Here is a 25690-nt window from a genome sequence, read left to right on the forward strand (position 1 = left end):
TGGTGTCATCTGCAAACTTGATGAGTAGTCCCTCCACCCCCTCATCTAGATCATTAATAAATATGTTAAAAAGTACCGGGCCGAGCACCGAACCCTGAGGTACCCCGCTACTCACCTCTCTCCAGTCTGATGAAACACCATTGACAACAACTCTTTGAGTGCGGTTCTCTAACCAATTCCCTATCCACCTAACGATCTGAAAATCCAGATTGCAGTCCTTCAACTTATCCATCAGAACATCATGGGGAACCTTGTCAAAAGCTTTACTAAAATCCAAGTAAATGACATCAACCAAATTTCCCCGATCCAGCAAACCTGTTACTTGGTCAAAAAAGGAAACTAGGTTGGTCTGGCAGGACCTGTTGGAGACAAATCCATGCTGACTTCCTTGGATCACCAAATTGTCCTTCAGATGTTTGCAGATCGCTCCCTTTAATATCTGCTCCATTATCTTCCCCACAACAGAGGTCAGACTCACTGGTCTGTAGTTTCCCGGGTCATCCTTCCTCCCTTTTTTGAAGATCGGAATAACGTTTGCTCTTTTCCAGTCCTCCGGGACATCTCCAGTCCTTAAAGAGGTTCCGAAGATGATGGGCTGTGCAAGTTCTCTGGAAAGTTCTTTGAGTACTCTCGGGTGCATTTCATCTGGACCAGGGGATTTGAACTCATCCAGTGCAGCTAAATGCCTCTCGACAACCTCTCTATCCATGTTAACCTGCCACCCAGAGACTATCCTTTGGCTACAGCCATCTCTAGATGTGCCTAAACACTTTGACCTGTGGGAAAAAACAGATGTAAAATAGGCACTAAGCCTTTCTGCTTTCTCTGCATCTTCCGTTAGAGTTTGTCCATCCGCACCCAACAGCGGGCCTATTGCCTCCTTTACTTTACGTTTGCTCCTCACATAACTGAAAAATCTTTTCTTGTTACAGTGGGCTTCCCTGGCCAATCTTAGCTCACTCTCAGCTTTGGCCTTTCTGATGATTGATCTACAGTGCCTAGTAACCTGTAGGTACTCTTCTTTAGAGCTCTGTCCTTCCCTCCATTTCCTGAACATTTTCCTTTTCTTTCTTAGTTCCTCTTGAAGTTCTCTGTTCATCCAAATAGGCTTCTTAGAGCTCCTGCAGTGTTTTCGTATTTCTGGGATAGTCATTGATTGAGCATGCAATAGCTCTTGTTTGAGTAGCGCCCACCCTTCACATGCTCCCTTCCCTTCCAGCATTCTCGTCCATGGTATGACACTCATCATGTCTCTGAGTTTATTAAAGTTTGCCCTACGAAAATCCAACATCCGCGTCTGGCTACAAGCTTCCTTGGCTCCCCATCTCAAAAGGAATTCTATGAGGACATGGTCACTTTCCCCTATGGTCCCCACCTCCTTCACCTCATCCACCAACTCTTGCCTGTTGGTCAGTATTAAGTCCAGTATGGCTGAACCTCTTGTGGGTTCATCTACCATTTGATAAATGAAATTGTCAGCCAGGCAGGTCAGAAACTTGCATGACTGAGGACGCTTCGCAGAGTTTGTTTCCCAGCACACATCTGGGAAATTGAAGTCACCCATGATGACAAGGTCCTGCCGTTTGGATATTTTCTCCAGCTGCTCACAAAGTGCAGCATCCACATCCTCTCGTTGGTCAGGCGGTCGGTAGCAGACACCAACCACCACACTGTTTGTTTTCCCCTTGCTTATTTTCACCCAGATGCTTTCCACTGTAGATATGCTCTCCTTCACTAGAATTTCCTGACAGGTAAGCCCTTTCCTCACATACAGTGCCACTCCTCCACCTCTTCGATCTATTCTGTTTTTTCTGAACAGTTCATATCCATCCACCATTACATTCCAGTCATGAGAATCATTCCACCAAGTTTCTGTGATGCCTACTAGATCATACCTTTCCATCAGCATGAGAAGTTCCAGCTCTTCCTTTTTATTGCCCATGCTTTGGGCGTTAGTATAAAGACATCTGAATCCTTTTACTTTTGGTTCCCTATGAGCTGGCCTTGCCGGTTGGGCTGCCTCCGATAGTTTTCCTTCCATACACTCCCTATGTTGATCGTCTCCTTCCCCTAGTGGCTTTAGTTTAAAGCTCTCCTGATGAATCTCCCCAGGTTCCTGCCAAACACATTCTTCCCCAGTTTCGATAAGTGCAGTCCATCAGGTGCTAGTAGGCCTTCCTCAAGAAAGCCTATCCCATGGTCCCAGAAACCAAATCTCTCCTGCCGGCACCAACTACGCAGCCAGTGATTCACCTCCATTATCTTCCTCTCCCGACGCATTCCTCTTCCCTTGACAGGCAAGATTGAAGAGAATACCACTTGTGCCCCCGTTTGCTTGAGCTTCCTCCCCAGATCTTGATAGTCTTTTTTAATAGGAGCGATGGTATTCAGGGACATGTCATTCGTTCCCACATGGACCATCACAAATGGGTAGTGATCTGTAGATTTGAGGTCCCTTCCAACCTCCATCCCATTTCTCAGAATACTAGTGTGGAGACAAAGTTGAATAACCAGCCTCTGACACTGATGCTGTACAACACCAGGTCAATAAACAACAAATCCTCTACCCTACAAACTTACTTTGCAGAACATAGAGTGGATCTGGCGTGTGTGATGGAAACCTGTGTCAGGAAGGGTGAAACAGTTACCCTTAAAGACCTAGTCCCTTCAGGGTTCTCTGTCCTCCATCAGTCTCAGACTGCAGGATGGGGAGGAGGGCTAGCAATCCTAATTCAAGAGTATTTCTTCTTCAAGCCTTGGGTGAGGATCAATTGAGAGTGTGGCCATCTGGCTGGTGTACCATGTGCCCAATTCACCTCCAGATGCCTTTCCAGCCCTGCTGAAGGCGTTGGTGGCCTGGACACTACAATCTGGGGGACTTTAACATCCATTCCGAGCTACCGTCCTCTAGAAATGGGTTGTACCTGGTGCCATTCACGGCAACACTCGGGCTCTCAAAATATTTTTGGGCCCTACCCATCAGGCAGGCCACACCCTGGGACCTAATTTTCAGTGCAGGTTTGAATATGGATCTGGTCACAGCAAATGTCGTGCCATGGTCAGACCACTACACCCTGAAGGCTCAGCTTAGGCTACCACTCCTCAGTTGGAAGCCAAGAGGATTTTTGGTTGTCCATGGAGACTTATGGATCCAATTGGATCCCTAAATCCTCTGTGGTACCCAATGGCTTCCAGCACTTCTCTATATGGTCTGGACAGTGACTGGCATGACAAAATGCTGGCTGCCATTGATGAGATAGCTCCCCAACATCCTTTCTGCCCCTGTGTCAAGCGAGCACCTTGGTCCATTGAGGAGCTTCGCAAGAAGAAACAGGAACTGAGACGACTAAAACTAGTTTGGAAGAAGATTCGCAATGAAGCCTCAATAACATCTTATAGAATGCAGATTAAAGCCTATGAGATGGTGCTGAAGTCAGTGAAATGCAACTTTTACTTGAGGGGGAGGAGGAGGCGGAAGAGGAAGAGGAAGAATAGTTGGTTGGTTCTTATATGCCACTTTTCTCAACCCAAAGGAGTCTCAAAGCAGCTTACAATCGCCTTCCCTTTCCACTCCCCACAACCAACACCCTGTGAGATAGGTGAGCCTGAGAGAGCCCTGATATTACTGTTCAGTCAGAACAGCGTTATCAGTGCTGTGGGGAGCCCAAGGTCACCCAGCTGGCTGCATGTGGTGGAGTATGGAATCAAACCCGGCTCACCCGATTAGAAGTCAGCACTCCTAACCATTACACCAAGCTGGCCCTAGAGGAAGAGCAACAAAAGAATAGCCAATTGGATATCAGCTGTCAGGCATTTGCGAGTTATTTTGTAGACAAAATCTCAGCACTCTGCTGCGACCTCTCTTCAACCTGAGACACAGAAAGTGAACTAGAGGCCCCTTTTGAGAGAACACTGAGTAACTTCAGACTGATGCTTACAGCATCAAAACCAACCACATGCCCACTAGACCCCTGCCCATCATGGCTAATAAAAACACCAGATATAAAAATAAGGGGCCCTCTCCGGGAGACAATCAACCTTTCTCTTGAAATGGGAAAATTCCTGGAAGGGCTTAAAAGAGGCAGTGGTTCGCCCGCTGCTGAAAAAATAATCTCTGGATCTGTGAGAACCCAACAACTGACCAGTTTTGCATCTAGTGTTCCTGGAAAAAATGGTTGAAAGGGCTGTCGCAGACCAAATATCAGCATTCCTGGAAGAAGCTTCAATCCCTGCCCCATCCCATTCAGAGTTCTGGCCTGGCTATTTGGTAGAAAGTGCGCTAGTCACTCTGACAGATTACATCCATCACCAGTTGGACTGAGGCATTGCTTGTATTATTACCTTTTAGTAACATTCAGCACTGTCGTCCATGAGCTTCTAGCTCACCACCGTACCAACGCCAAAATTTGGGGGACAGCCCTTCAATGGCACCTCTGCCTAACCTGGATGGTGAACAACCTGGAAACATGTCTGCCCAACCTGGATGGTGTAAAAAAGAGGGCTGGCTGAATGGAATAATCTAAACTAGAAAAATTCAACCAATTAGCTAGTACAAAAATGTAATCTTTTTGTTATTAATTATTCCAATTTGTTTGTAGCCAAGTTTGAGGTTGTTGATAGCTTGTTAAGTGACCACTACCCACTGAGACTAACACTTAAAACTACTGGCAGTAAAATCTTGAAACCAGTTTCTGAATTAGCAGGTTTACCATGTTCTAGGAGACTCAAATGGTCTGACCAGCTTCAATCCAAATTCTCCCAATTTTTTGCAAACCCAGAAACAGAATCTTTGAGGCATGCTATCCTTCAGTCAGATAATGATGCTATCCAAATCTGGGAAGCTATTACTACTCTCCTAAAGCCGTTTCTTGTTAATAACAGACCAATCAAACTTTCACCATATTCAAATAATGGTTGGTTTGACCAAGAGTGTAAAACTCTCAAAAAATATATAACCCACACCATGAGGAAAGCAAGGAGAAATACTAATGAGTTCTGGATGCCCCAACTTTTGTATTTAAGATCACAATACAAAAAATTAATTAAACAAAAAAAGCTCGAACATGCCAAATCCTTATGGAAAGAATTAGATCGGGCGGTTTCTGAGAAAAATGACTCACGCTTTTGGGCACTAGTCTCCAATAGTTTAAACACCTGGTCCCATCATCTGGAGGCTCAAATACCAGCTAAAGATTGGGCCCTGCATTTTAGCAAGGTCTTTGGAGCCCATTTGGCTTCACCCCCAACAGCCATGTCACATTTACAACATATCCCTCCTGATCTAACAGATCTCCCAGTTTGGCCCACAGTTTCAGAGGCTGAAATCAAAGGCCTGATCTCCTCATTGACATCTGGTAAGTCCCCAGGGGAAGATCTGATCCCTACAGATCTTTATAAAGCCTTTCCATCATGGTGGTCTCCTATATTAGCAAAAACCTTCTCGCAAATTAACAATACAGGCCAAATCCCCCCTGGATGGAAACTTAGCATTGTTGTGCCCATTTACAAAAAAGGGGACAAATCAGCTCCAAATAACTATAGGCCTATTAGTTTGTTGGACATAGCAGCAAAACTGTACAGTAAGTACTTACTGATTAAGCTGGAGGAATGGGCAGATGAAAATCATATTTTATACCCACATCAAGCTGGATTCAGAAAGGGCTTTAGTACTATTGACCAATGTCAGATACTTCAGGACCTGGTCTATTCAGGGATAAACGGCCCTAAGAAAGTGTTGTACGTTGCATTTGTTGACTTGGCCGCAGCTTTTGATTCTATAGACAGGCAGCGCCTATGGCAAAAATTAGCAGACTCCTAACCACTACAGCCATATGTTAATTGTTTGCCAAAACAGCCAGTCAATCCCCTGGAATTCAGTTGTAGTTCACAAAAACATAGGAGAAATAAAACTGTCTATGTCAGTGATCAAAGGCCCCCACCCCACCATTTGCTGCTGGCCCCATCTGTCTCCCTACAAGTGTGAAACATTCCTGCAAGGGAATTGCGGGATGGCAACTATCTCCTCCCAAGACCAGGGAGTTAAACTCAAAATTTCATTACATTTCCATCACCTTACAGTCACATTATCACAAATAAAATAAATTGTGAGGAATATGGATACATTATCTCGATCTGTGATAATTCCAATAAATCCCCAGGTCCCACCTGGAGGTTGGCAACCCTACCCCCACCTCCCATGACTGTGCTGGTGTTGTTTTTACTGTTTTGCATATTTATACACTCCTCGTTTAAAACAAACAATAAGGTATTTTTCTGCAAACGTATAGAGTTTAAACATAGTAAATTTTGTGTATGTAAAGTGCCATCAAGTCTCAGTCAACTCATGGAGACCCCAGCAAAGGGCTTTCAATGAAAGTGAAAAACAGGTGGTTTGCTGTTGCATTTCTTTGCAGAGTCTTCCTTGGAGGTCTCCCCTCTAAGTACTGACCTTGCATAGCTGCCAGGACCTGACAAAATCTGGCTATACCATGTTGCCTTCCCTCCCAATATACAAATTTTAGTCAGCAGACTTTAAAAAAAGAAAACTAAGCTACCATTTGGATTATGAGAAATTCTATTGCTTTGCTGATGGTATATCAGCTGGCTAGCATTTTATTGCTTATACTAGGGGCAAAGCCCGTTGTCTCCAAGAATACAACAGGTGCTAGAGCTTGGCAGTGGGAAGAGGAAGGGGAGGAGTTGTCCAGGCTGTAAGGGCATGGGGTTGAATGTGTGTGGGAGGTTGTGGTGGCATGGTGGCAAATGAGGGTATGGGTGTGGAGATATGGGTGTCAAGAACCTGTGGTATGGAAAGTTCGTTGAGTGTGGGAGAGGACTGACCTTTGGGAATTGTGGCATAGTGGTTACAGAGGGGCTTTCCAGAGCCATGTCCTCAGATATGTGAAGGGAAAATCAGACTGGAGACTCTTCTTAGGGGAAGATTACATGGCAACCAATTCCCCCCAGTTCTGCGTCATTTCCCTTCTTGTGTGAATTAGGGAACATTCACCGAAATGTCCCTCTGCCCTAATACACATGGAGTAGTCACAGTACACAGGTGTCCACCCTGTTCCTTCTGTCTCCCATATTTTCACTGTTGGTAAAATGTTATGTGTCCACATGCTTCTTTCATGGTTGCTCCTTAGAAGAACGGATTGTTGTACCCTATTGCTTACTACCCAAAGGAGTCTCAAAGCGGTTTACAAACACCTTTTCCATTCGTCTCTCCACAATAGTCAACCTGTGAGGTATGTGGGGTTGTGAGAGATCTGAGAGAACTGGGAATGGGCCGCAGTGACCCAGCAGGCCTCAGGTGTCTCAAAGCATTTTCCAATCGTCTTCCCCTTCTCTCCCCATAGCAGACTCCCCATGAGGGAGGTAGGGTAGCGAGCCTCACAGGGAAGCTGGCAACCTTAAGAGGAAGACTGTCTGTGCACAGCAGTCTTGACCCTAGTAAGGTTTTTTATACTGTTTTTTTTTATTTGCCAGGCCAAGGTTATTTGCCAGTTACTATTTCAGTTTCGATGTGTCTCCAGACATTTACTTGTTCTCTATTTAGTTTCAGGCCATAAATATTTATTTAGATCTTCCTGCTCACTTGCAGAGTATAAAGATCAGCTCCCCAGACAGAAAGGGCTACTTTGGACAGAGTTGTCGTAAAGAAGAAACATTTAAGGCTTCCCACACAGGTTGTTGTTGAATTGAAAGACTTGAGGCCTACTGCACAGGGTTGTTGTGCAGATGACACAGGAGACAAAAGAGCCAGTTTCCTCTGCAGAATAATGCTGTGCAGTGGCCTCAAATCTGCAGAGAGTTGCAAAGAAGAAAGACACATGGCTTGGCTGTGTCTAACCCCTGGCCAGAGCAGCATTTTAAGTGAGAAGGGGCTTTTCTGGGCCTCCCTGTCAGGCAACTGTTTGGCAGAGGGGGTAAGTCCCCCCCCTCAAAAGGAAAGCCCCTAAGACTCCCCTGCGTTGCTCTTGGAAAGCCCTCCTCCCCTCAGTCAGGGCCTGTCAGAGGTTCCTTCACAGCAGGCCTGAAGGGGGGAGGGGGAGCACTCTGCAGCCTCCTGCCAGCTCTGTCAGGGTTCTGAGGCAATTTACAGTTGGGCATGGCAGTTAGGACAGCCTTGGGGCGAAAAGGGCTGGCGCAGCCTGTCCAAGCCTCTGTTCTCATCCCCCTTGGAAGTCCTACTGACCTCCTCTCCCTGCGGTGGTCAGGAGCAGAGTGGCAGCCAGACTGGGCTGGGTGAATGGAATTTTGGTCTGTCCTGGTGAGGGGCCAATAGAAGAAGAAGAAGAAGAGTTGGTTCTTATATGCCGCTTTTCCCTACCCGAAGGAGGCTCAAAGCGGCTTACAGTCGCTTTCCCATTCCTCTCCCCACAACAGACACCCTGTGGGGTGGGTGAGGCTGAGAGAGCCCTGATATCACTGCTCGGTAAGAACAGTTTTATCCGTGCCATGGCGAGCCCAAGGTCACCCAGTTGGTTGCATGTGGGGGAGCGCAGAATGGAACCCGGCATGCCAGATTAGAAGTCCGCACTCCTAACCACTACACCAAACAGGCTCTCAGTTCCTTGGCTGGCTGGAGCCACTTTGCCCGCCTCCCCATTGGCTGCTTGCCTCTGGATGAACACTCGGAGGGCCCAATCAGGAACCGCTTCTGAGTTTTTATCCTGAACAGGGTCCGCCCTAACTCCTCCCCAGGTGGCCTTACTCTTTTATTTAATAGGACTGGTTAAAGATTCTTGACTCCGTAAGAACTAAGTACATTTATTTCAATATGAGTTTTTCTGAGTCATGCTCACTTCTTCATAAATGTGATGTGGAATAGTGCTGGGAAAATTTATGAGGAAGGAGAATCAAGCCTTCATGAGTTTTTCAAACGTAAATCTCAATATAATGGGGAAAGTGACTGTCAGGCGTGAGTCCCACGATAAATCAATAGAATTAGCAGTTACAAATAATGAATAGTGAGGAAGGTCAGATTTTAAAACCAATTAAAAGTTTGATTAGAGTGAAAATTAACTGATATTGATTGTAAAAATATTGAACATTGAACATTACTAAATTTGTGAAAGAGAGGCTATACCTGCCAGTTCATCCACTAGACTGATGACATCATCAGCTGTCCACTCTTTTGCTTCCAGGTCATAAAGTAATTTAATAGCATCTGCTAGCCCCTTTAAACTGGTCTCATCAGTTGGACCTTCAGTCATTTTCTGCCAAACTATATGCCCTGAATTACATGAAACAGAAGGACCACAGATGAAAGGAGAGAAAAATTAACATTACCTCCTTCCCACTCCCTAAAACACAAGAGAAAATTGTGTTAGCACCTCCCATAGGTTCAAGGGACAGGGCCTCACTGCTTGGGAGAGGTGATTTTGTCAGTTTCCCTACAAAACTGACAGGAAGGAATTCATTTGTGAGGATTTGTGGCCTTTCATACCTTATGCTGAAATAAACCTTTCATAGTGCCAAGACTTCTCTGTACCATAGTGTGAAGCACTGCTATAAGATACCCAGAATTATTGCAAGAGGAATCAAAGGTATAAGAGGTCAGAGACGTGCCATAATGAGAGGTTGAGGTGAAACTGGGGAGAGTGAGTCAAGTTTTCTTCATGTGAGCTATTGAAAAACTGTCAAGCAATGTCTTCATTACCCAAGGAAGAAAAAAGTTTGTGTAATCTGCTTTCTCCCTTGGACATCAGGGGTTATTAATCACATTGACCCATTATACATGGCGGCAGCCATGTCGGGCTACCGCTGTGCCGTTATGGTGGGGTGGAATGCCCCAGCATTCCCTGCATACGCATGGGAGAGGGGCTCCCCCGGGGTATGCGACCTGCCCCACTGTAATGGCCCCTCGGGAAAAACACGGGGCTGGAAGTGCCGAGTACACTTTGTGGCAGTGGCAGCGGTGGGGGGAGAAGGGGGCAGGGCCTAGGTGGGGTCGGGGGAACACCCTGTCCCGCTTTGCAGCTCCACAGAGCTGGCAGGGGTGTGTGGAATCCCTGCAGGGACACCATAAGTCGATTACGCACAGGGCTGGCCTGCCCTGGGCCCCGATGGCACCCATGGCATCTTAGGGAATGCGGAAGACTCCACGTTCCCTTACCGCGGGGCATCCGAGGGCCTGAGTCGGGCCAGGGCTCGGTGGCACCCAGGGTGGCAGTAACGTCAGGCATAATCAGGGATAAGCCCTATTAAATCTGCAGGTTCAGTGATCACAGACTCTAAGTCTTCAGAACAGCTCTTTTTATTAAGCAACTCCAGCAACAGACTACAACTACTGAACAGAGAAAAACAGGCAAACTCATGCACTTTTATACCTTTCAGGCAGCCAGCTGCTGCCTCTGATTGGCTCTAAGCAGAGCAATCCGAATGGCCCTAGCGGAGCAATCTGAGCAATCTGACTGGCCCTTAAGCAAAGCAATCTGATTGGCCCTAAGCAGAGCAATCCAATGGGCCCTAAGCAGAGCAATCGGATTGGCTCTAGCAGAGCCATCAGGTCCCTTTGATTGGTTAGTTCCTTGGCTGGCTGGAGCCCTCATTTGCATCAGTGGCCAAATGCCCACAGACATAACAAGCTCCACAGCCCTGTCGCTGCCAGCATTCCACCCTGTGCATAATTGGTCAGTGTGTGCTTTACATCCCAAAGATATACAAACCTATTCTAAACACTGTTTACTGTAGCATGGTAAGAAAACCATAGAAACCCACACTTTACTAGACTAGTCAACTCCAATTTGGGAAATTCCATTAAAATGTTATTAGAAACTTGAAACTGTAAAGCAGCTGGATGAAGCTACCCTTGGGAAATTCCTGCAGATTTTGAGGCAGTGGAATATGATAGGGAAGGGAGCTCAGCAGAGACATGATTTAGGACTTCTGTATCTCCCAGCCTCTATGATAAACTATAGAATTCAGCCTTGTAAACTCCCATGCCCTCCATGGGAGCTAATCTCTGCAGTCTGCAGATTAGTTGTAATTCCAGGAAAACGCCTGCAACCCCATTATGCAGCCTTATTACAATGGTAATTTCTTCAACAAGAAACATGTAATTCTGTACATTTTCTTGTAAATATTGATCACCAGATTTCTTGTAATTTAGTCTATGCTTGAATAAAGCTGCTTACCATCCAGATTAGAGGCAGGTCCAAAAATTATATATAGTAGTCGGGCTTGATTAACCATTGGCCATGGTTTTAATATACGTGTCAGCCAAAATGCCGAATCACTTGGATGGATCCAGTGGTTTAACAAGACACTGCGGCAAAATATCCTTATTCTCAGCTCCAGTTTTCGTGCACTTCCTAGGACAAAGCATAACAAAAAAACCCAGAAACCGGAAAGGAGAAAATCTGTACTTTTATATGAAAGGAAATGACATAAAATTAGCACCCACATATCTTTAAGAGGAGACATTATAAAATTATGCATGGGGTAGTGGAGGTGGATACAGATTACTTTCCCCCCCCTCCTGCATAATATTAGAATTTTGTTTGGCAATAGTTCAGGTTGATCAAAAGGAAATCTTTGTTTATTCAACAAGTGATTAATTTGTAGAATTCCCTTCCAGTAGATGAAATTATGACCATAAGCATAGTTTTAAAGGAATTAACTGGATTAATGGAGGGAAGGTCCATCAATGACTTCTAGCCAAAATGACTAAAAGAAACCCCCCCTATTCAGATTGTAGCTCTCTGAATTCTGGTATCTCCCATCCGGTATGCATGTTTCTCATTTTTGTGTAGAAGTTTACACTTATCCTTATTGAATTGCATCTTGTTCTCATTTGCCCAGTTTTCCAGCATGTTCAGATCTCACTGAACTCTATCTTCTGGGGTGTTCTGCTATTCCCAATTCAAAAGGACTGACTAGCTATGTTCGCAAAAATTTATCATAAAGGTAAAGGTAAAGGTATCCCCTGTGCAAGCACCGAGTCATGTCTGACCCTTGGGGTGACACCCTCCAGCGTTTTCATGGCAGACTCAATACGGGGTGGTTTGCCAGTGCCTTCCCCAGTCATTACCGTTTACCCCCCAGCAAGCTGGGTACTCATTTTACCGACCTCGGAAGGATGGAAGGCTGAGTCAACCTTGAGCCGGCTGCTGGGATAGAACTCCCAGCCTCATGGGCAAAGTTTTCAGACAGCTGCCTTACCACTCCGCCACAAGAGGCTCTTCAAAATTTATCATATGACATCATAATTAATTTGGATATTATGACACAGTTTACTGATTTGCCACAATTTGATTTTGCCTTATATGTCTACAGTTATGATGATTGTTCATTTAGTCTGAAGAAGAGTGCCTGCACTTGAAAGATCACGCTTTGAATAAATCTTTGTTGGTCTTAAAGGTGCTTAAAGGACTTTATTTTTATTGTCCCAATTTGGTGTCATTCACAAATTTAATGTGGATTTAATGAGGATTCCTCCTACCCTCTCATCCAGATCATTGATAAAAATGCTGAAAAATACCAGTACTGAGCTCTGTGGCACTTCACTTCCCTCCACTCTGATTAGTGTATTATGCCTGGGCCCAGATCCATCTGAAGAATCTTTCCCCAGTGAATAATTTGTGAGAACTGTTGAAGCTTGCTTTTATCTCTGCTTCAATGTACAGTTTCCAGAATCTGCCAGAGCTTGAGATCCAGACAACAAGGTATTCATAGGTCATCTGTGCTTTATCTATAGGTTGATTCTGTGCTACTCAAATAAGAATGCTACAGATGTCAAGGTTAAATGGATTATCTTCTACTTTCTTTTCAGCTTTTTAAAACTTTTTCCAGGTCATATTTTGCAGCCTGATTGCTGGCACTTTTTCCAGACAAAGTTATATCATGCTTCCTATCATCATCTATGGGAATATTTACCAGGTTTGCTGCTGACTGCTATCTGCACTCTCCTGGGTAAGTTGCTCAGCTCACAAAGGAAATTGTAAACCCGATGACATTCTAGTTCATCCCAACCTGCAGTTAAGGTCTGAAAACAATAAAGAAGAAGCAAGCCAATGTAAATGCAGAAACCACCATGTTTCATTACGAATTATGTAGTATATTCTACACAGTTTTCCAAAGAATTAGAAGCAGGAAAAAATGATAGCAAGACTTCATCAACATAGGAAAATGATGAGAAGCTGTATAAAGCCACCAAAGAAACACTTCACTCTAACTCTCTATTGTAGGGGTCAGTTTGGAGGACCTGTTGTTCAACATATTTATAAATGATTTGGATTTGGATGAGGGATTAGAGGGGATACTTATTAAATTTGCAGATGATACTAAATTGGGAGGGGTAGCAAACGCAACTGAAGACAGCAACAGAATAAAGGATGATCTTGATAGGCTCGAGAAGTGGGCTAAACTGAATAAAATGAAGTTCAATAGGGACAAATGTAAAGTTCTGCATTTAGGTAGGAAAAACCAAATACATCAATATAAGATGGGGGAGACTTGTCTTGGCAGTGGCATGTGTGAAAAGGATCTAGGAGTCTTAGTAGACCATAAACAGTAGAGCTTAAACAGTTCTGCAGGGCCTACAAAAAGGCGCTCTTCCATCAGGCATTTGGTTGACACCAGATGTAATCAACAGCGATTGAAGGGTCCCTGCCCCCCCTGCCCCCCTCAGAATTCCACCAATGCTCTGGACCTGTTTGCATTGTTGCACTGTTGTATTGTTTATATTGTTTATACTGTTATATTGTTATATGGTTACAACTATTAGTATTATTATTGTAAGGTATTCACTTGTTTATAGACTGCTTTATGTATTGTTCTTTGTTCCTATGTAAATCCCCTTGAACCTTCGGGGAGGGCAGTATATAAATATATTAAATAAATAAATAATAAATAAATACATTGAACATGAGTCAGCAGTATGACTCAGTGGCTAAAAAGGCAAATGGGATTTTGGGCTGTATCAAATGGAGTATCATGTCCAGATTCTATGATTCTATGATTCTATCACGGGTGGTGATGGTACCGCTTTACTCTGCTCTGGTTCAGGCTCACTTGGAGTGCTGTGTTCAGTTTTGGGCACCAGTTGAAGTGGGATGTTGACAAACTGGAACATGTTCAGAGGAGGGCAACAAAGATGGTGAGGGTTTAGAGACCAAGTCATATGAACAAAGGTTGGGGGAGCTTGGTCTATTTAGCCTAGAGAGGAGATGACTGAGAGGGGATATGATAACCAAGTATTTAAAAGGGTGCCAATAGGAAGGCACTTTGCGCACCTCCCCATTGGCTGCTTGGCTCCTGATTGGGCCCTCTGAGTTTTTATCCTGGACAAGGTCTGCCCTAACTCCTCCCCAGGTGGCCTTACTCTTTTATTTAATAGGACCGGTTAAAGATGATTCTATGATTCACATGGTACAATGTGCCAGGAATTTTGCAACTCATAGGAACATGATGGCTATAGTTTGAACATTAGTACTCAACCCTGCCAAGGTCCTGTGGTTTGGGGGGAAGGGAGCAGTTCAGGAAGCGCAACAACTCAACAATGGCCACAGGATTGGAAAAGGTCAGTTTACATTCCAATCCCAAAGAAGGGCAACAACGCCAAAGAATATTTAAACTACCGCACCATTGCACTCATTTCTCATGATAGCAAAGTTATGCTCAAAATCCTACAAGCTAGGCTCCAGCAATATGTGGACCGAGAACTTCCAGAAGTACAGGCAGGATTTCGAAGAGGCAGAGGAACTAGAGATAAAATTGCTAACATATACTGGATCATGGAGAAAGCTAGGGAGTTCCAGAAGAACATCTACTTCTGCTTCATTGACTATGCTAAAGCCTTTGATTGTGTGGAGCACAACAAATTGTGGCAAGTTCTTAAAGAGATGGGAATACCAGAGCATCTCATTTGTCTCTTGAGAAACTTATATGCAAGTCAAGAAGCAACAGTGAGAACTGAACATGGAATCACTGATTGGTTCAAAATTGAGAAAGGAGTTTGGCAAGGCTGTATACTGTTGCCTTGCCTATTTAACTTGTATGCGGAACACATCATGAGAAAGGCGGGATTAGAGGAGTCACAAATTGAGATCAAGATTGCAGGGAGAAACAACCTCAGATATGCAGATGATACCAGTCTAATGGCAGAAAGCCAAGAGGAACTAAAGAGCCTGTTGATGCTGGTGAAGGAGGAGAGTGCATAAGTTGGCTTAAAACTCAACGTCAAGAAAATGAAGATCATGTCATCCGGCCCTCTCAATTCCTGACAAATAGATGGGGAAGAAATGGAGATAGTGACAGATTTTATTTTCCTAGGCTCCAAGATCACTGCAGATGGGGACTGCAGCAAAGAAATTAAAAGACGCTTGCTCCTGGGGAGGAAAGCTATGGCAAATCTAGACAGCATTCTAAAAAGTAGAGACATCACCCTGCCAACAAAAGTGTATCCAGTCAAGGCTATGGTCTTCCCAGTTGCAATGTATGGCTGTGAAAGTTGGACCATAAGGAAGGCCGACCATCAAAGAATCGAGGCTTTTGAACTCTGGTGCTGGAGAAGACTCTTGCGAGTCCCTTGAAATGCAAGGCAAACAAACCCGTCAGTCCTAGAGAAGATCAGTCCTGCCTGCTTCTTAGAAGGCCAGATCCTGAAGATGAAACTCAAATACTTTGGCCACCTAATGAGACGGAAGGACTCCCTGGAGAAGACCCTAATGCTGGGAGCAATTGAGGGCAAAAGAAGGGGACGACAGAGAATGAGGTGGCTGGATGGAGTCATTGAAGCAGTCGGTGCAAATTTAAATGGACTCCAGGAAATGGTAGAGGACAGGAAGGCCTGGAGGATCATTGTCCATGGGGTCGCAATGTGTCGGACATGACTTCGCACCTAACAACAACAACAACAGTCTCTCTAGGGTGGCATCCAAGCCAAGTGATTCAGCTAGCTGATCCCAATCTCTCTGGGCAGCACTCATTGGAGTTGCTCCAGTGGTCCTGGCCAATGCACTGCAAGGTTCTCCCTTGTCAAGAGGCAAGAGTTGGAACTGCACTCAACCGGCTGGTCCCTTGTCAGTGGGGTAGGTCTACCAGTTGCTTTGGCTGGACCGTCGCTTCCCAGGGCAGGCTGCCTAGGAGAGCAATCCCACCTTCATTGCCAGTATTAAGTCTGCGGGTTCAGTGATCACGGACTCCAAGGCAGAGTCTGCACTTACTTTGTTTATTCCATTGTCAATCCTGTTGAATTCAGATCGCTTTGAACTCGGACCTTCCTCTCCCCCCCCCATTGAAACAGGAAAGTGTTCTGCACGTGGTTAGGGTAGTTCAGAAGGGGGGGGGGAGCCAAGCCTCTTTCTTTTCTTGAAGGGGGGAGGAGCCAAGCAGGGAGCCTCTTTCTTTTCTTGTAGGGGGGTGGGTGGGAGAGGATCGAAAAAGGCAGAGAAGGGAGAAAAAATCCAGGACCGACAGAAATTGAGAGAAATTAGGGGCTTCTCCTTTAAGGCAAGTTTGTCACATGACCACCTGTGGCCAATCACGGGTCCTCTACCACGGAGGAGAGCCCAGATTCAAAATAGCCTTTAAATATTGAGCATTAAAAGCACTCTAAGATATTGCACAATAAAGGTAGGGTCACGCCGGATAAATCCTTCTTGCTGCAGAAGGAAATTTTAAATTGCCCCAAATCCAAATGGAAATCGCATTTTGTGTAGAGGGCAGGGACTGAATGGATCTGGGGTTGGAATAAAAGCTCCGTGCAGTTTACACCCAGGTCTTCAGAACAGCTCTTTTTACTAAGCAACTCCAGCAACAGACTACAATTACTGAACAGAGAAAAACAGGCAAAGTCGTGTTTTATACCTTTCAGGTAGCCTGCTGCTGCCTTTGTCTCTAAGCAGAGTATCCAATTGGCCTAGTGGAGCAATCCAAGCCATCCAATTAGCTCTTAAGCAGAGCAATCTGATTGGCCCTAGTAGAGCAATCAGATTGGTCCGTTAGCGGAGCAATCCGACTGGTCCTAAGCAGAGCGATCATATTCCTTTGATTGTTAAGCCCTCATTTGCATCAGTGTCCAAATGCCCACAGACATAACAAGAAGTATTTGCAGGACAGATTCAACAGTCATGGGGATGGATTCAAGTGGGTATCCATGTTGGTTTGAAGCAATAGAACAAAGTTTGAGTTCAGTGGCATCTTTAAGACCAACAAAGTTAAATTCTGAGTATCAGCTTCTGCGTGCATATGCGGTTCTTAAGATTCTGCGTGCACATGAAAACTTATACCTAGAACTAAACTTTGTTGGTTTTAAAGGTGCCACTGGACTCAAACTTTAGCCATCGGGATGGTTACTGATCACCCCTGGCAATCGCACCTTTCCTTACTGTTTTTAGTGTGCTTTCTGATCTTGGAGCTTTATTTAAGAGGGAGGAAATAATAATAAGAAAGAAGCAGAGGAGGTGTTATGTATGTCTTTCTGTTAAAACCAAACTAAATCTCCTATCAGTCTAAACCGGAACTGACCAATAGTGCACACTGATGGGAAGATCCATTGCTAGTAATTATATATAAGGTTGAAGGGGTTTCTCATTTCAGTTCTGCCTCTTGTACTACCATGCTGAGATCCTAATAAAGAGCTGATTGAACTCCCACTGGCTTCCTTGAACCTATGGATATAACGGGCATTTGTAAAGGAGAATAAGCACATAGCGGAAGGGTCAAGCACCTCTTTCTACCAGTTCTTCCCTGCAAGTAGCTCCATGTTATAAAAGAAACATGAGTTATTGACTAGGTCTAAAAACTAGAAGCTAATCCTAAAAGCACACATAACCACTTGACCATCTCTGCTGATCTGTGATGACAAAGAAAAAGTCACCACAGATGTGGAAAACAACCCCTGAAAGTGTTATATATGCTGGCTCTACTTCAGAAGTGTCAAACTTATGAAAAGAGAAACTTCATTTTCATTTATAGCAAACAATGTTAGTCCCAATCATGCTTTACCTGTAAAAGCACTCCATAACACTGTAGTCCAGAACAATGCAAAGGATCTGCACAGCCAGTAAGTTTAAAGCAAGAAATCTATAAAGACAAAAGCAAAAAATACTTTACAAATACACTTTATTATTATTTTTATTATTATTATTATTTAATGTTTAGACCGCCCTTCTCCAAATAGGTCTCAGGGCGGTTTACAACATAAACAGTTAAAACACAATAAAATCCCCATAAAACCCCAATTAACATCAACAACAAATTACATATAACATATAAGCGGCGGTGGTCACAATTCTGATCTTAGTTACCCGACTTCCCCCCAAGTTCAGCCTGGTGGGGAGAATAATATTCAGAAGAGGGTGGCACCAATACAATAGATCTAACAATGATCTCGATGTTAGAGATCTCTATATTGGCTGGGATCCTCTGATGGATTTGTGAGAGAGCTGCCCTGGCCTCAACCATATGCCTGGCGGAAGAGCTCTGTCTTACAGGCCCTGCGGAAAGCTGGTAGATCCCACAGGGCCCTTAGCTATTCTGGGAGCTCATTCCACCAGGTTGGGGCCAGGACTGAAAAGGCCCTGGCCTGGGTCGAGGCCAGGCGAACATCCCGTGGGCCCGGGACAACCAGTAAATTCATACCCGCAGAGCAGAGTGCCCTGCGGGGGGCATAAGGAACCAAGCGGTCCGGCAGGTAGACGGGACCCAGGCCGCGTATAACCTTAAATTCAATACCTTGAATCTGATTCGGAAACACACTGGTAACCAGTGCAGATGACGAAGCACCGGCTGAATGTGGGCCCTCAAAGGTATTCTAGTGAGGACCCTGGCAGCCGCATTTTGGACTAGCTGTAACTTCCGAGTCAAAGACAAGGGAAGGCCTGCGTAGAGCGAGTTACAGAAGCCTAATCTGGAAGTGACCGTTGCATGGATCACTGTGGCCAGGTGTTCCGAGGACAGGTAGGGCGCTAGTAGCCGGGCTTGGCGGAGATGGAAAAATCCCGTCCGAGCTACATTGGTGACCTGAGCCTCCATAGAGAGGGAGGCATCAAATGTCACCCCCAAATTCCTGGCAACTGGTGCAGGTGTTAATTGCACCCCGTTCAGGCATGGGAGGTGCGCTTCCTGGTCCTGCTCTCTTCTGCCTAGCCACAGGACCTCCGTCTTGGAGGGGTTGAGTTTCAGGCGACTCTGCCTGAGCCATCCAGCTACCACTTCCAAACAGCTGGCAAATGTATCCGGGGTGGAGTCTGGCCGGCCGTCCATTAGGAAGTAGAGCTGGGTGTCATCCGCATATTGGTGGCATCCCAGCCCATAGCCCCGGACCAGCTGGGCTAGAGGGCGTATATAAATGCTAAAAAGTGTGGGGGAGAGTATCACCTCCTGTGGAACCCCATAAGGGAGCTCGCAAGGGCTCGACATACTCTCCCCCATCGCAACCCTCTGCGTCCGGTTCTGGAGAAAGGAGACCAGCCATTGAAGCGCAGTCCCCCTTATTCCAGCTCCGGCGAGGCGGTGTACCAATAACTCGTGGTCGACCACATCAAATGCGTCCGACAGGTCTAGAAGCACGAGAATGGCGGAGCTGCCCCGATCCAGCTGGCGCCGGATATCATCCATGAGGGCGACCAGCACGGTCTCCACCCCGTGGCCAGGGCGGAAGCCAGACTGGTGTGGGTCGAGGGCCGAATTTTCATCCAAGAAACCTAGGAGTTGGTCCGCCGCGGCCCGCTCTATCACCTTACCCAGGAACGCCAAGTGCGAAACTGGGCGGTAACTGGCGGGGTTCCGTGGGTCCAATGATGGCTTTTTCAGTAAAGGGCGTACCACTGCTTCCTTGAGCCTCTTGGGAAACTCTCCAGATGTTAAGGAGAGGTTGACAATCTCCCTCCAGGGGCCTCCTATCTGCTGGTCGCCCAATTTGAGCAAGTGGTCCCCATCACTGAACCCAGTAACTTGTCCACTTTGGTTACAGAGAGCCGCCTGAAGCCATCAAACACTAATCCCCTTGACAGCCATGGAGCTTCCAGTTCACTAACTGTATCAATCGTGGCAGGTAGGTCACGGTGGAGCAACAGGACTTTGTCCGCAAAATAGCTCGATAATGCCACACAGCTCAATTCCAATTTCCTTATCGTTTGTCGCCCTTCCTCGAGGGCGGTAAGTGATCTAATTACCTTAAATAATTGTGCTGGGCGAGAGCTTGCGGATGCGATTTCTGCGGCGTAGAAGTCTCGTTTCGCCGCTTTCACCGCATTCTCATACGCCTTCATAAGCGTGTGATGAGATGTCCTTGTAGCTTCGTCGCGAGTCTTCCTCCACACTCGCTCAAGCCGTCTCACTTCCTTCTTCCTCTCCCGAAGCTCCTGGGAGTACCATGGAGCCTGTTTGAGGCGAAGGCGGAGAGGGCGCCTAGGAGAAATCTTGTCAATGGCGGCCGTAAGGCGGGACTGCCAGTCCTCCACCAAGGCCATCAACGAGGTGCCGGAGGGCATCGGGTCCTGCAGGGCATCCAGGAATCTCTCGGATTCCATGAGTCTCCACGGGCAGACTAGAATATGTCCGTCACCCAAACGGAGAGGGGGTGATATCCTCAGTCGAGCCTTCAGGGCATGGTAGTCTGACCATGGAACGATGTTATTCGCCACCAGATCTACCACTACACCTGTACCAAAGATCAAATCAAGGGTGTGACCAGCCTGATGAGTGGGACCAGCAACAATCTGCGAGAACCCTAGTGTCTCCATGGCTGACTCTAGATCCAGGCCATGTCCTGAAGACAAACGCATCCGTGTGAATGTTGAAGTCCCTAGACTAAAAGTTTTGGGTACTGCAACGTCCAGGCAGCCACCGCCTCCAGCAGGCCTGGCAGGGAATCTGGAGGGGCAGTGGGTGATCGATACACCAACCAGATCGCCACGTTCTCGACCGATTCTCACCCAAGAACTACACACTCAATCCCCGGAATTGTTGGTGCAGGGAGAGCTCTGAAGGAGAAAGTCTCTCTGACCAGAATTGCCACCCCCCCTCCCCTCCCATGGAGCCGGGGTTGATGCAGGACAGAAAACCCAGGCGGTGCCAGCTCTTTCAAGGCGACGGTCTCACCTTCGTGCACCCAGATTTCCGTCACGCAAGCCAGGTCAGCCTCATGCCTTACGAAGTAATCCCGCAGGGTTGAGGACTTGTTGTTTATTGACCTGGCATTGCATAGGATCAACACCGGTTCCACCCTAGCCCTCTCCCCCATGAACCTGGGGATGGGACAAAGATTTGAAGGGCAATGTCCATATCGACCAGGCCACCTTCTTGGACCTACGTACGTCGTTGCCCCCCTATTATTGAATCTCCTCCCGCCGCTATGTTTGCCTTGGCCCAGAAGAACTGGAATTATAGTCCCGGCTGCACAATGCAATTTAAGGCTGCACAATGCAATTAAAGTGCTCACATATTCAATAATTATTATTTGCTTGTCTGTTTACTATATCTATATACTACACTGTTAAATTTTAAAATTTTATGAGCCAGGTTCTAAAGTTACAATACAAAGTCACTATAAAATCAAGTTCCATTATAATAAAGTAAATTTTAAAACCAGCAGCAGAGAAAGGCTTGTATCCAGCAAGAATCAGAAGCAGAGCATAGCTTATGGACTGGCATTTTCCCAACTCCACCTCCCACTGCAGTGCCCCCCCCAGCTCTGTACCACTGTTAAAGTTGTCAACTCCAGTGCTGGGAAATTCTGAGAGATTCTGTGTGGAGCCCAGGGAGGGTGGATTTGAAGAGGGGAGAGACCTTACTGGGATATAAGGCCAAAGTTCATCCTCTGAAGTAGTAATTTCCTTCAAGGGAACTGATCTCTGTGAAAATCAGCTGTACTTCTGGAAGAGCTCCAGTTCCACCTGTAGTTGGCAATCATATCTGAACTTCAAGAAGTGGACACAATGTGAGGGTTTGAATTGGTTTGGCACAATCTCTGGAAACTGTCCCCCCTTCTCTGGAGGTACAGCGGTCCTGATGGCGGAAAATAGCTATTGGATACAAGCCAATATTGTTAAACTCTCTTTTAAAGGTGTTATTGTTATGCTTACTTCTGAAAGTGTCTTGTGTATGTACTTCAGCCTCTCCTTTGTGGGCAGTAGTAAGGTACACCTTTTTAGTAACAGGCCTGCAAAAAGGTAGGGGAGGAAGCATACAGAAATCTTTGAAATATAATATTCTGAATATAATTCCCCAAGGCTACAACCTTAAGTAGATTTAGAAGTAAGAAGCCAATTAATTTTAATGGGCTAGGACTGGGCTGGCTATTGCTTATAAGCACCAAATTAGAACTGCCAAATAATGTATTACAGGGAGTGAACAGACTTCAGGCTTTGAAAAAATCTATAATTTTTTTGTTTCCCAAAGCTCTGTGGTTTATCAACTGGAGTCAGATGTAAAATGGCTCCCCCAGAGGGCACAATTACCTGCTCTAAACATTAGCCATATATTGGAAGATTAGGCTTTTTTTGTATTTAAGACAAGGGGCACTAGACACTGAGGACCTACATATTACAGCGTACACAGATACTAAGTCCTCATCCTATGTACCTATTATGCAAAAGTGACTTGCAGGTTCTGCTCAATTCTCTTGCACAGAGTGTCTGATTTGGATCACAATTGATGTGACAGTTTCCTTATGATCGCCCTGGGAACATTGTCATATCTAGTTTGGCTCTGTGGGTCAGATGGAGAAGGGGCTTCAGGTTTCTGCTATGAACTATTTTATAGTCAACAATTGTCCTAGAGGTCTGCTATTTTGCCTCTTGCGCAAACCTATATGCACTTGTGGATTCCCACTCCTCACACAAACATTTCTAGTTGGGAAATTATGTATGCATAACAGAAGGGAAACTGAGGAGTAGGGATCTGACTTGTGTACTCTGTAATGTGTGAAGCTGATTTATTATAATCCAACTCATGGTTTAGTAGTAGATATGTCTTTTACCAAGCCCTAATATGCATTAAACCCTGACCTGGGTGTAAACTGCACGGAGCTTTTATTCCAACCCCAGATCCATTCAGTCCCTGCCCTCTACACAGAATGGAATTTCCGTTTGGATTTGGGGTGATTAAAAATTTCCTTCTGCAGCAAGAAGGATTGATCTGGAGTGACCCTACCTTTATTGTGCGATATCTTAGAGTGCTTTTAATGCTCAATATCCGGATTGGGAAACCAAGCTCCGTGGTAGAGAACCTCTGATAGGCCACACCTGGTTATGTGACAAACTTGCCTTAAAGGAGAAGCCCCTAATTTCTCTCAACTTCTGTCGGTCCTGGATTTTTCCTCCCTCCTCTGCCTTTTTCGATCCTCTCCACCCCCCCCCCCCAAGAAAAGAAAGAGGCTCCCTGATTGGCTCCTCTCCCCCCACCCTTCAAGAAAAGAAAGAAAGAGGATTGGCTCCCCCCCCCTTCTGAACTACCCTAACCACACGCAGAAGACTTTCTTGTTTCAATGGGGGGGGGAGAGGAAGACCCGAGTTCAAAGCGATCTGAATTCAACAGGATTGACAATGGAATAAAGAAAGTAAGTGCAGACTCTGCCCTGGATAGCCCAGGCTAGCCCAAATTTGTCAGATCTCAGGAATCAAGCAGAATTGGCCCTAGTTAATATTTTGATGGGAAACCACCAAGCAAGTCCATGGTTGCTACACAGAGGCAGGCAATGCTAATCACCCATGTCTCTTGTCCTGTAAACTAGCGATTCCCAACCTGTGGGCCGTGGACCACATGTGGTCCGTCGACTAATTGGAGGCGGGCCCCAAAGGACGCCTTCTCCCTCCCCAGCCCTTTACTTCACCCCCCCTTTACAACACACTTTGGGTGTCATTGTCTCCCATCACTCCCAGATGGGACTATCTCGCTGCAGAGAAACAAGCTCAGGGTTCCCATTTATTCGTCATTGTCATGAGTTAAAATTTCCATGAAAATAAAATGTTCCTTATGTTCATTGTTGTGGCGTGTCTGTATCTTATTTTGAAGGGATGTTTAAACATTACCATAGCGATCAGAGAGCGTTAGGGCAGTGGTTGAGAGTAGAGGAGTAAACTACCCCCCCCACCGGGCCTTAGTAAAAGGCGTTGAGTGGTCCCCAGTGAGTGGTCCCCAGCATTGAGTGGTCCCCGGTGATAAAAAGGTTGGGGACCACTGCTGTAAACCCTATGAATTTGCAATAAATTAGCTGCTACTTGAACTGGGTGTATTATACCATTTCTACTATTTCTCTGCAAAACTCTCCATCAAATATTGTCCTGATCTTTCACACCCTAAACCTGTTCAATAACTGCCACCTGAGTCTTTTATCCCATCAAAAATCTGTGTTGCACCTTCCCTTGCTTCTCACAGACTCTCTGAGTAAAGACAATGCCATTTCTATGTTCCGTACAGCACCAAATTTTCATTGATTTATATTTATGTCCTAACCTTATTTGTCCCAATTTACTTCAAATGAAAGCTTGGGTTTAAGTCAAGTAAATTGGACAAAATAGTTTAAAGCATTTCCAGATTAATTAGTTTATGGATCACTCTGTAATGTTGACACTTCTGCCAGCACTCATGTTTGTACTGAAGCATATTGGAAATGGTTGGGTTTAAAAAGTCATGTAAATAACATCTGGAGCCTTGGAAGAAAGATTATGTTAATCTCTGAATGACTGTTGCTAAAAATATCCACATTAATAAAGCACAATAGATTTTGAAAATACACTGGGGAAAACCCCAGTTACTCCTGTCCATCACTGAAAGAAGAACTTCTGACATTTCTCCAAAACGTCAGAAGAAATATTGTTCCAAATTTTTATAAAATAGCACACAGGAAGGGAGAAACAAAATTGGTTTCTGGTGTCGTAGAATTTGCAACAGTTTGTTTGTTTTAGGAAACAAATATATTTTAGCCAGTGGAAACTTAATAGGTTCGTTTCCCCTCAAAGATCTGGGACACCAAGGGAGAATGGCAGTAAATTGTCATTAGAGATAAAAAACATATTGTGGCAGGGAAAAGGAAGGGTAAAAAAATGCAGATGATTGTTCATCCTCTGAAACTGAAAGGCTAGAGGTAATGGGTAGATTGCTGGACTTTGACAGAGCAACTATAAAACTCATGATTACTTTGGGCTGGGGCTCAGAAGCAGAGCATCTGCTGTGCATATAGGTTCAATCATCTCCCCTTAAAAAGTTCAGGTGTTAAGAGTTGCTGTAGAGTTGTTGTCAATAACAGCAAACAATATTGACGCTAATGGACCAATGGTCTGATTCAGTATAAGGCAGGCCATGTGTATTGACTCTATCCACATAGCTTCACAGAACTGTTATAAGAATAAAATCGGAACAGTTCTTTGAAGGAAATGTAGTAAGTAAATAAATTTAATCTAAGGTTTAAAAGTACAGAAAGAAAACAACACATGGACCAGTAATGGACCAGAGAGGAATGTGAAGGCGACTGTAAGCCGCTTTGAGCCTCCTTCGGGTAGGGAAAAGCGGCATATAAGAACCAACTCTTCTTCTTCTTCTTCTTCTTCTTCTTCTAATGTGATAAGCAAATAACACTGTAATCCTGCTGCAGTAAAAAAAGGAGTGCAGAGTAGTACCTGGGGCTCTCCACACACAGATTTCCTGTAAATTACCCTCAGCATTTGAAATGGCCCTTCATAAAAAAGCAGGGTCAACAATGCAAGGAAAAGTAAAAGCAGAGGCATTATCATTCCCT

At 45.3% G+C, this 25690-nt stretch overlaps 1 protein-coding gene across 3 annotated transcripts in view; it reads right to left on the reverse strand.

The window, feature by feature from the left end:
* The window catches only part of FBXO47 (F-box protein 47), a 72275-nt gene that overhangs the window by 27767 nt on the left and 18818 nt on the right, over nt 1-25690 (reverse strand). For all 3 annotated transcript variants that reach the window (XM_077313869.1, XM_077313870.1, XM_077313868.1), the window contains 5 exons: nt 22038-22114; nt 17956-18033; nt 12883-12991; nt 11142-11318; nt 9092-9238 (listed from right to left, as the gene is read on the reverse strand). In XM_077313869.1, the coding sequence (XP_077169984.1) occupies nt 9092-9238; nt 11142-11318; nt 12883-12991; nt 17956-18033; nt 22038-22114 (588 nt within the window). The remainder of the gene's footprint in view (nt 1-9091; nt 9239-11141; nt 11319-12882; nt 12992-17955; nt 18034-22037; nt 22115-25690) is intronic.

The sequence above is a fragment of the Paroedura picta genome, chromosome 16 (assembly GCF_049243985.1).
Source record: "Paroedura picta isolate Pp20150507F chromosome 16, Ppicta_v3.0, whole genome shotgun sequence".
Taxonomy (NCBI): domain Eukaryota; kingdom Metazoa; phylum Chordata; class Lepidosauria; order Squamata; family Gekkonidae; genus Paroedura; species Paroedura picta.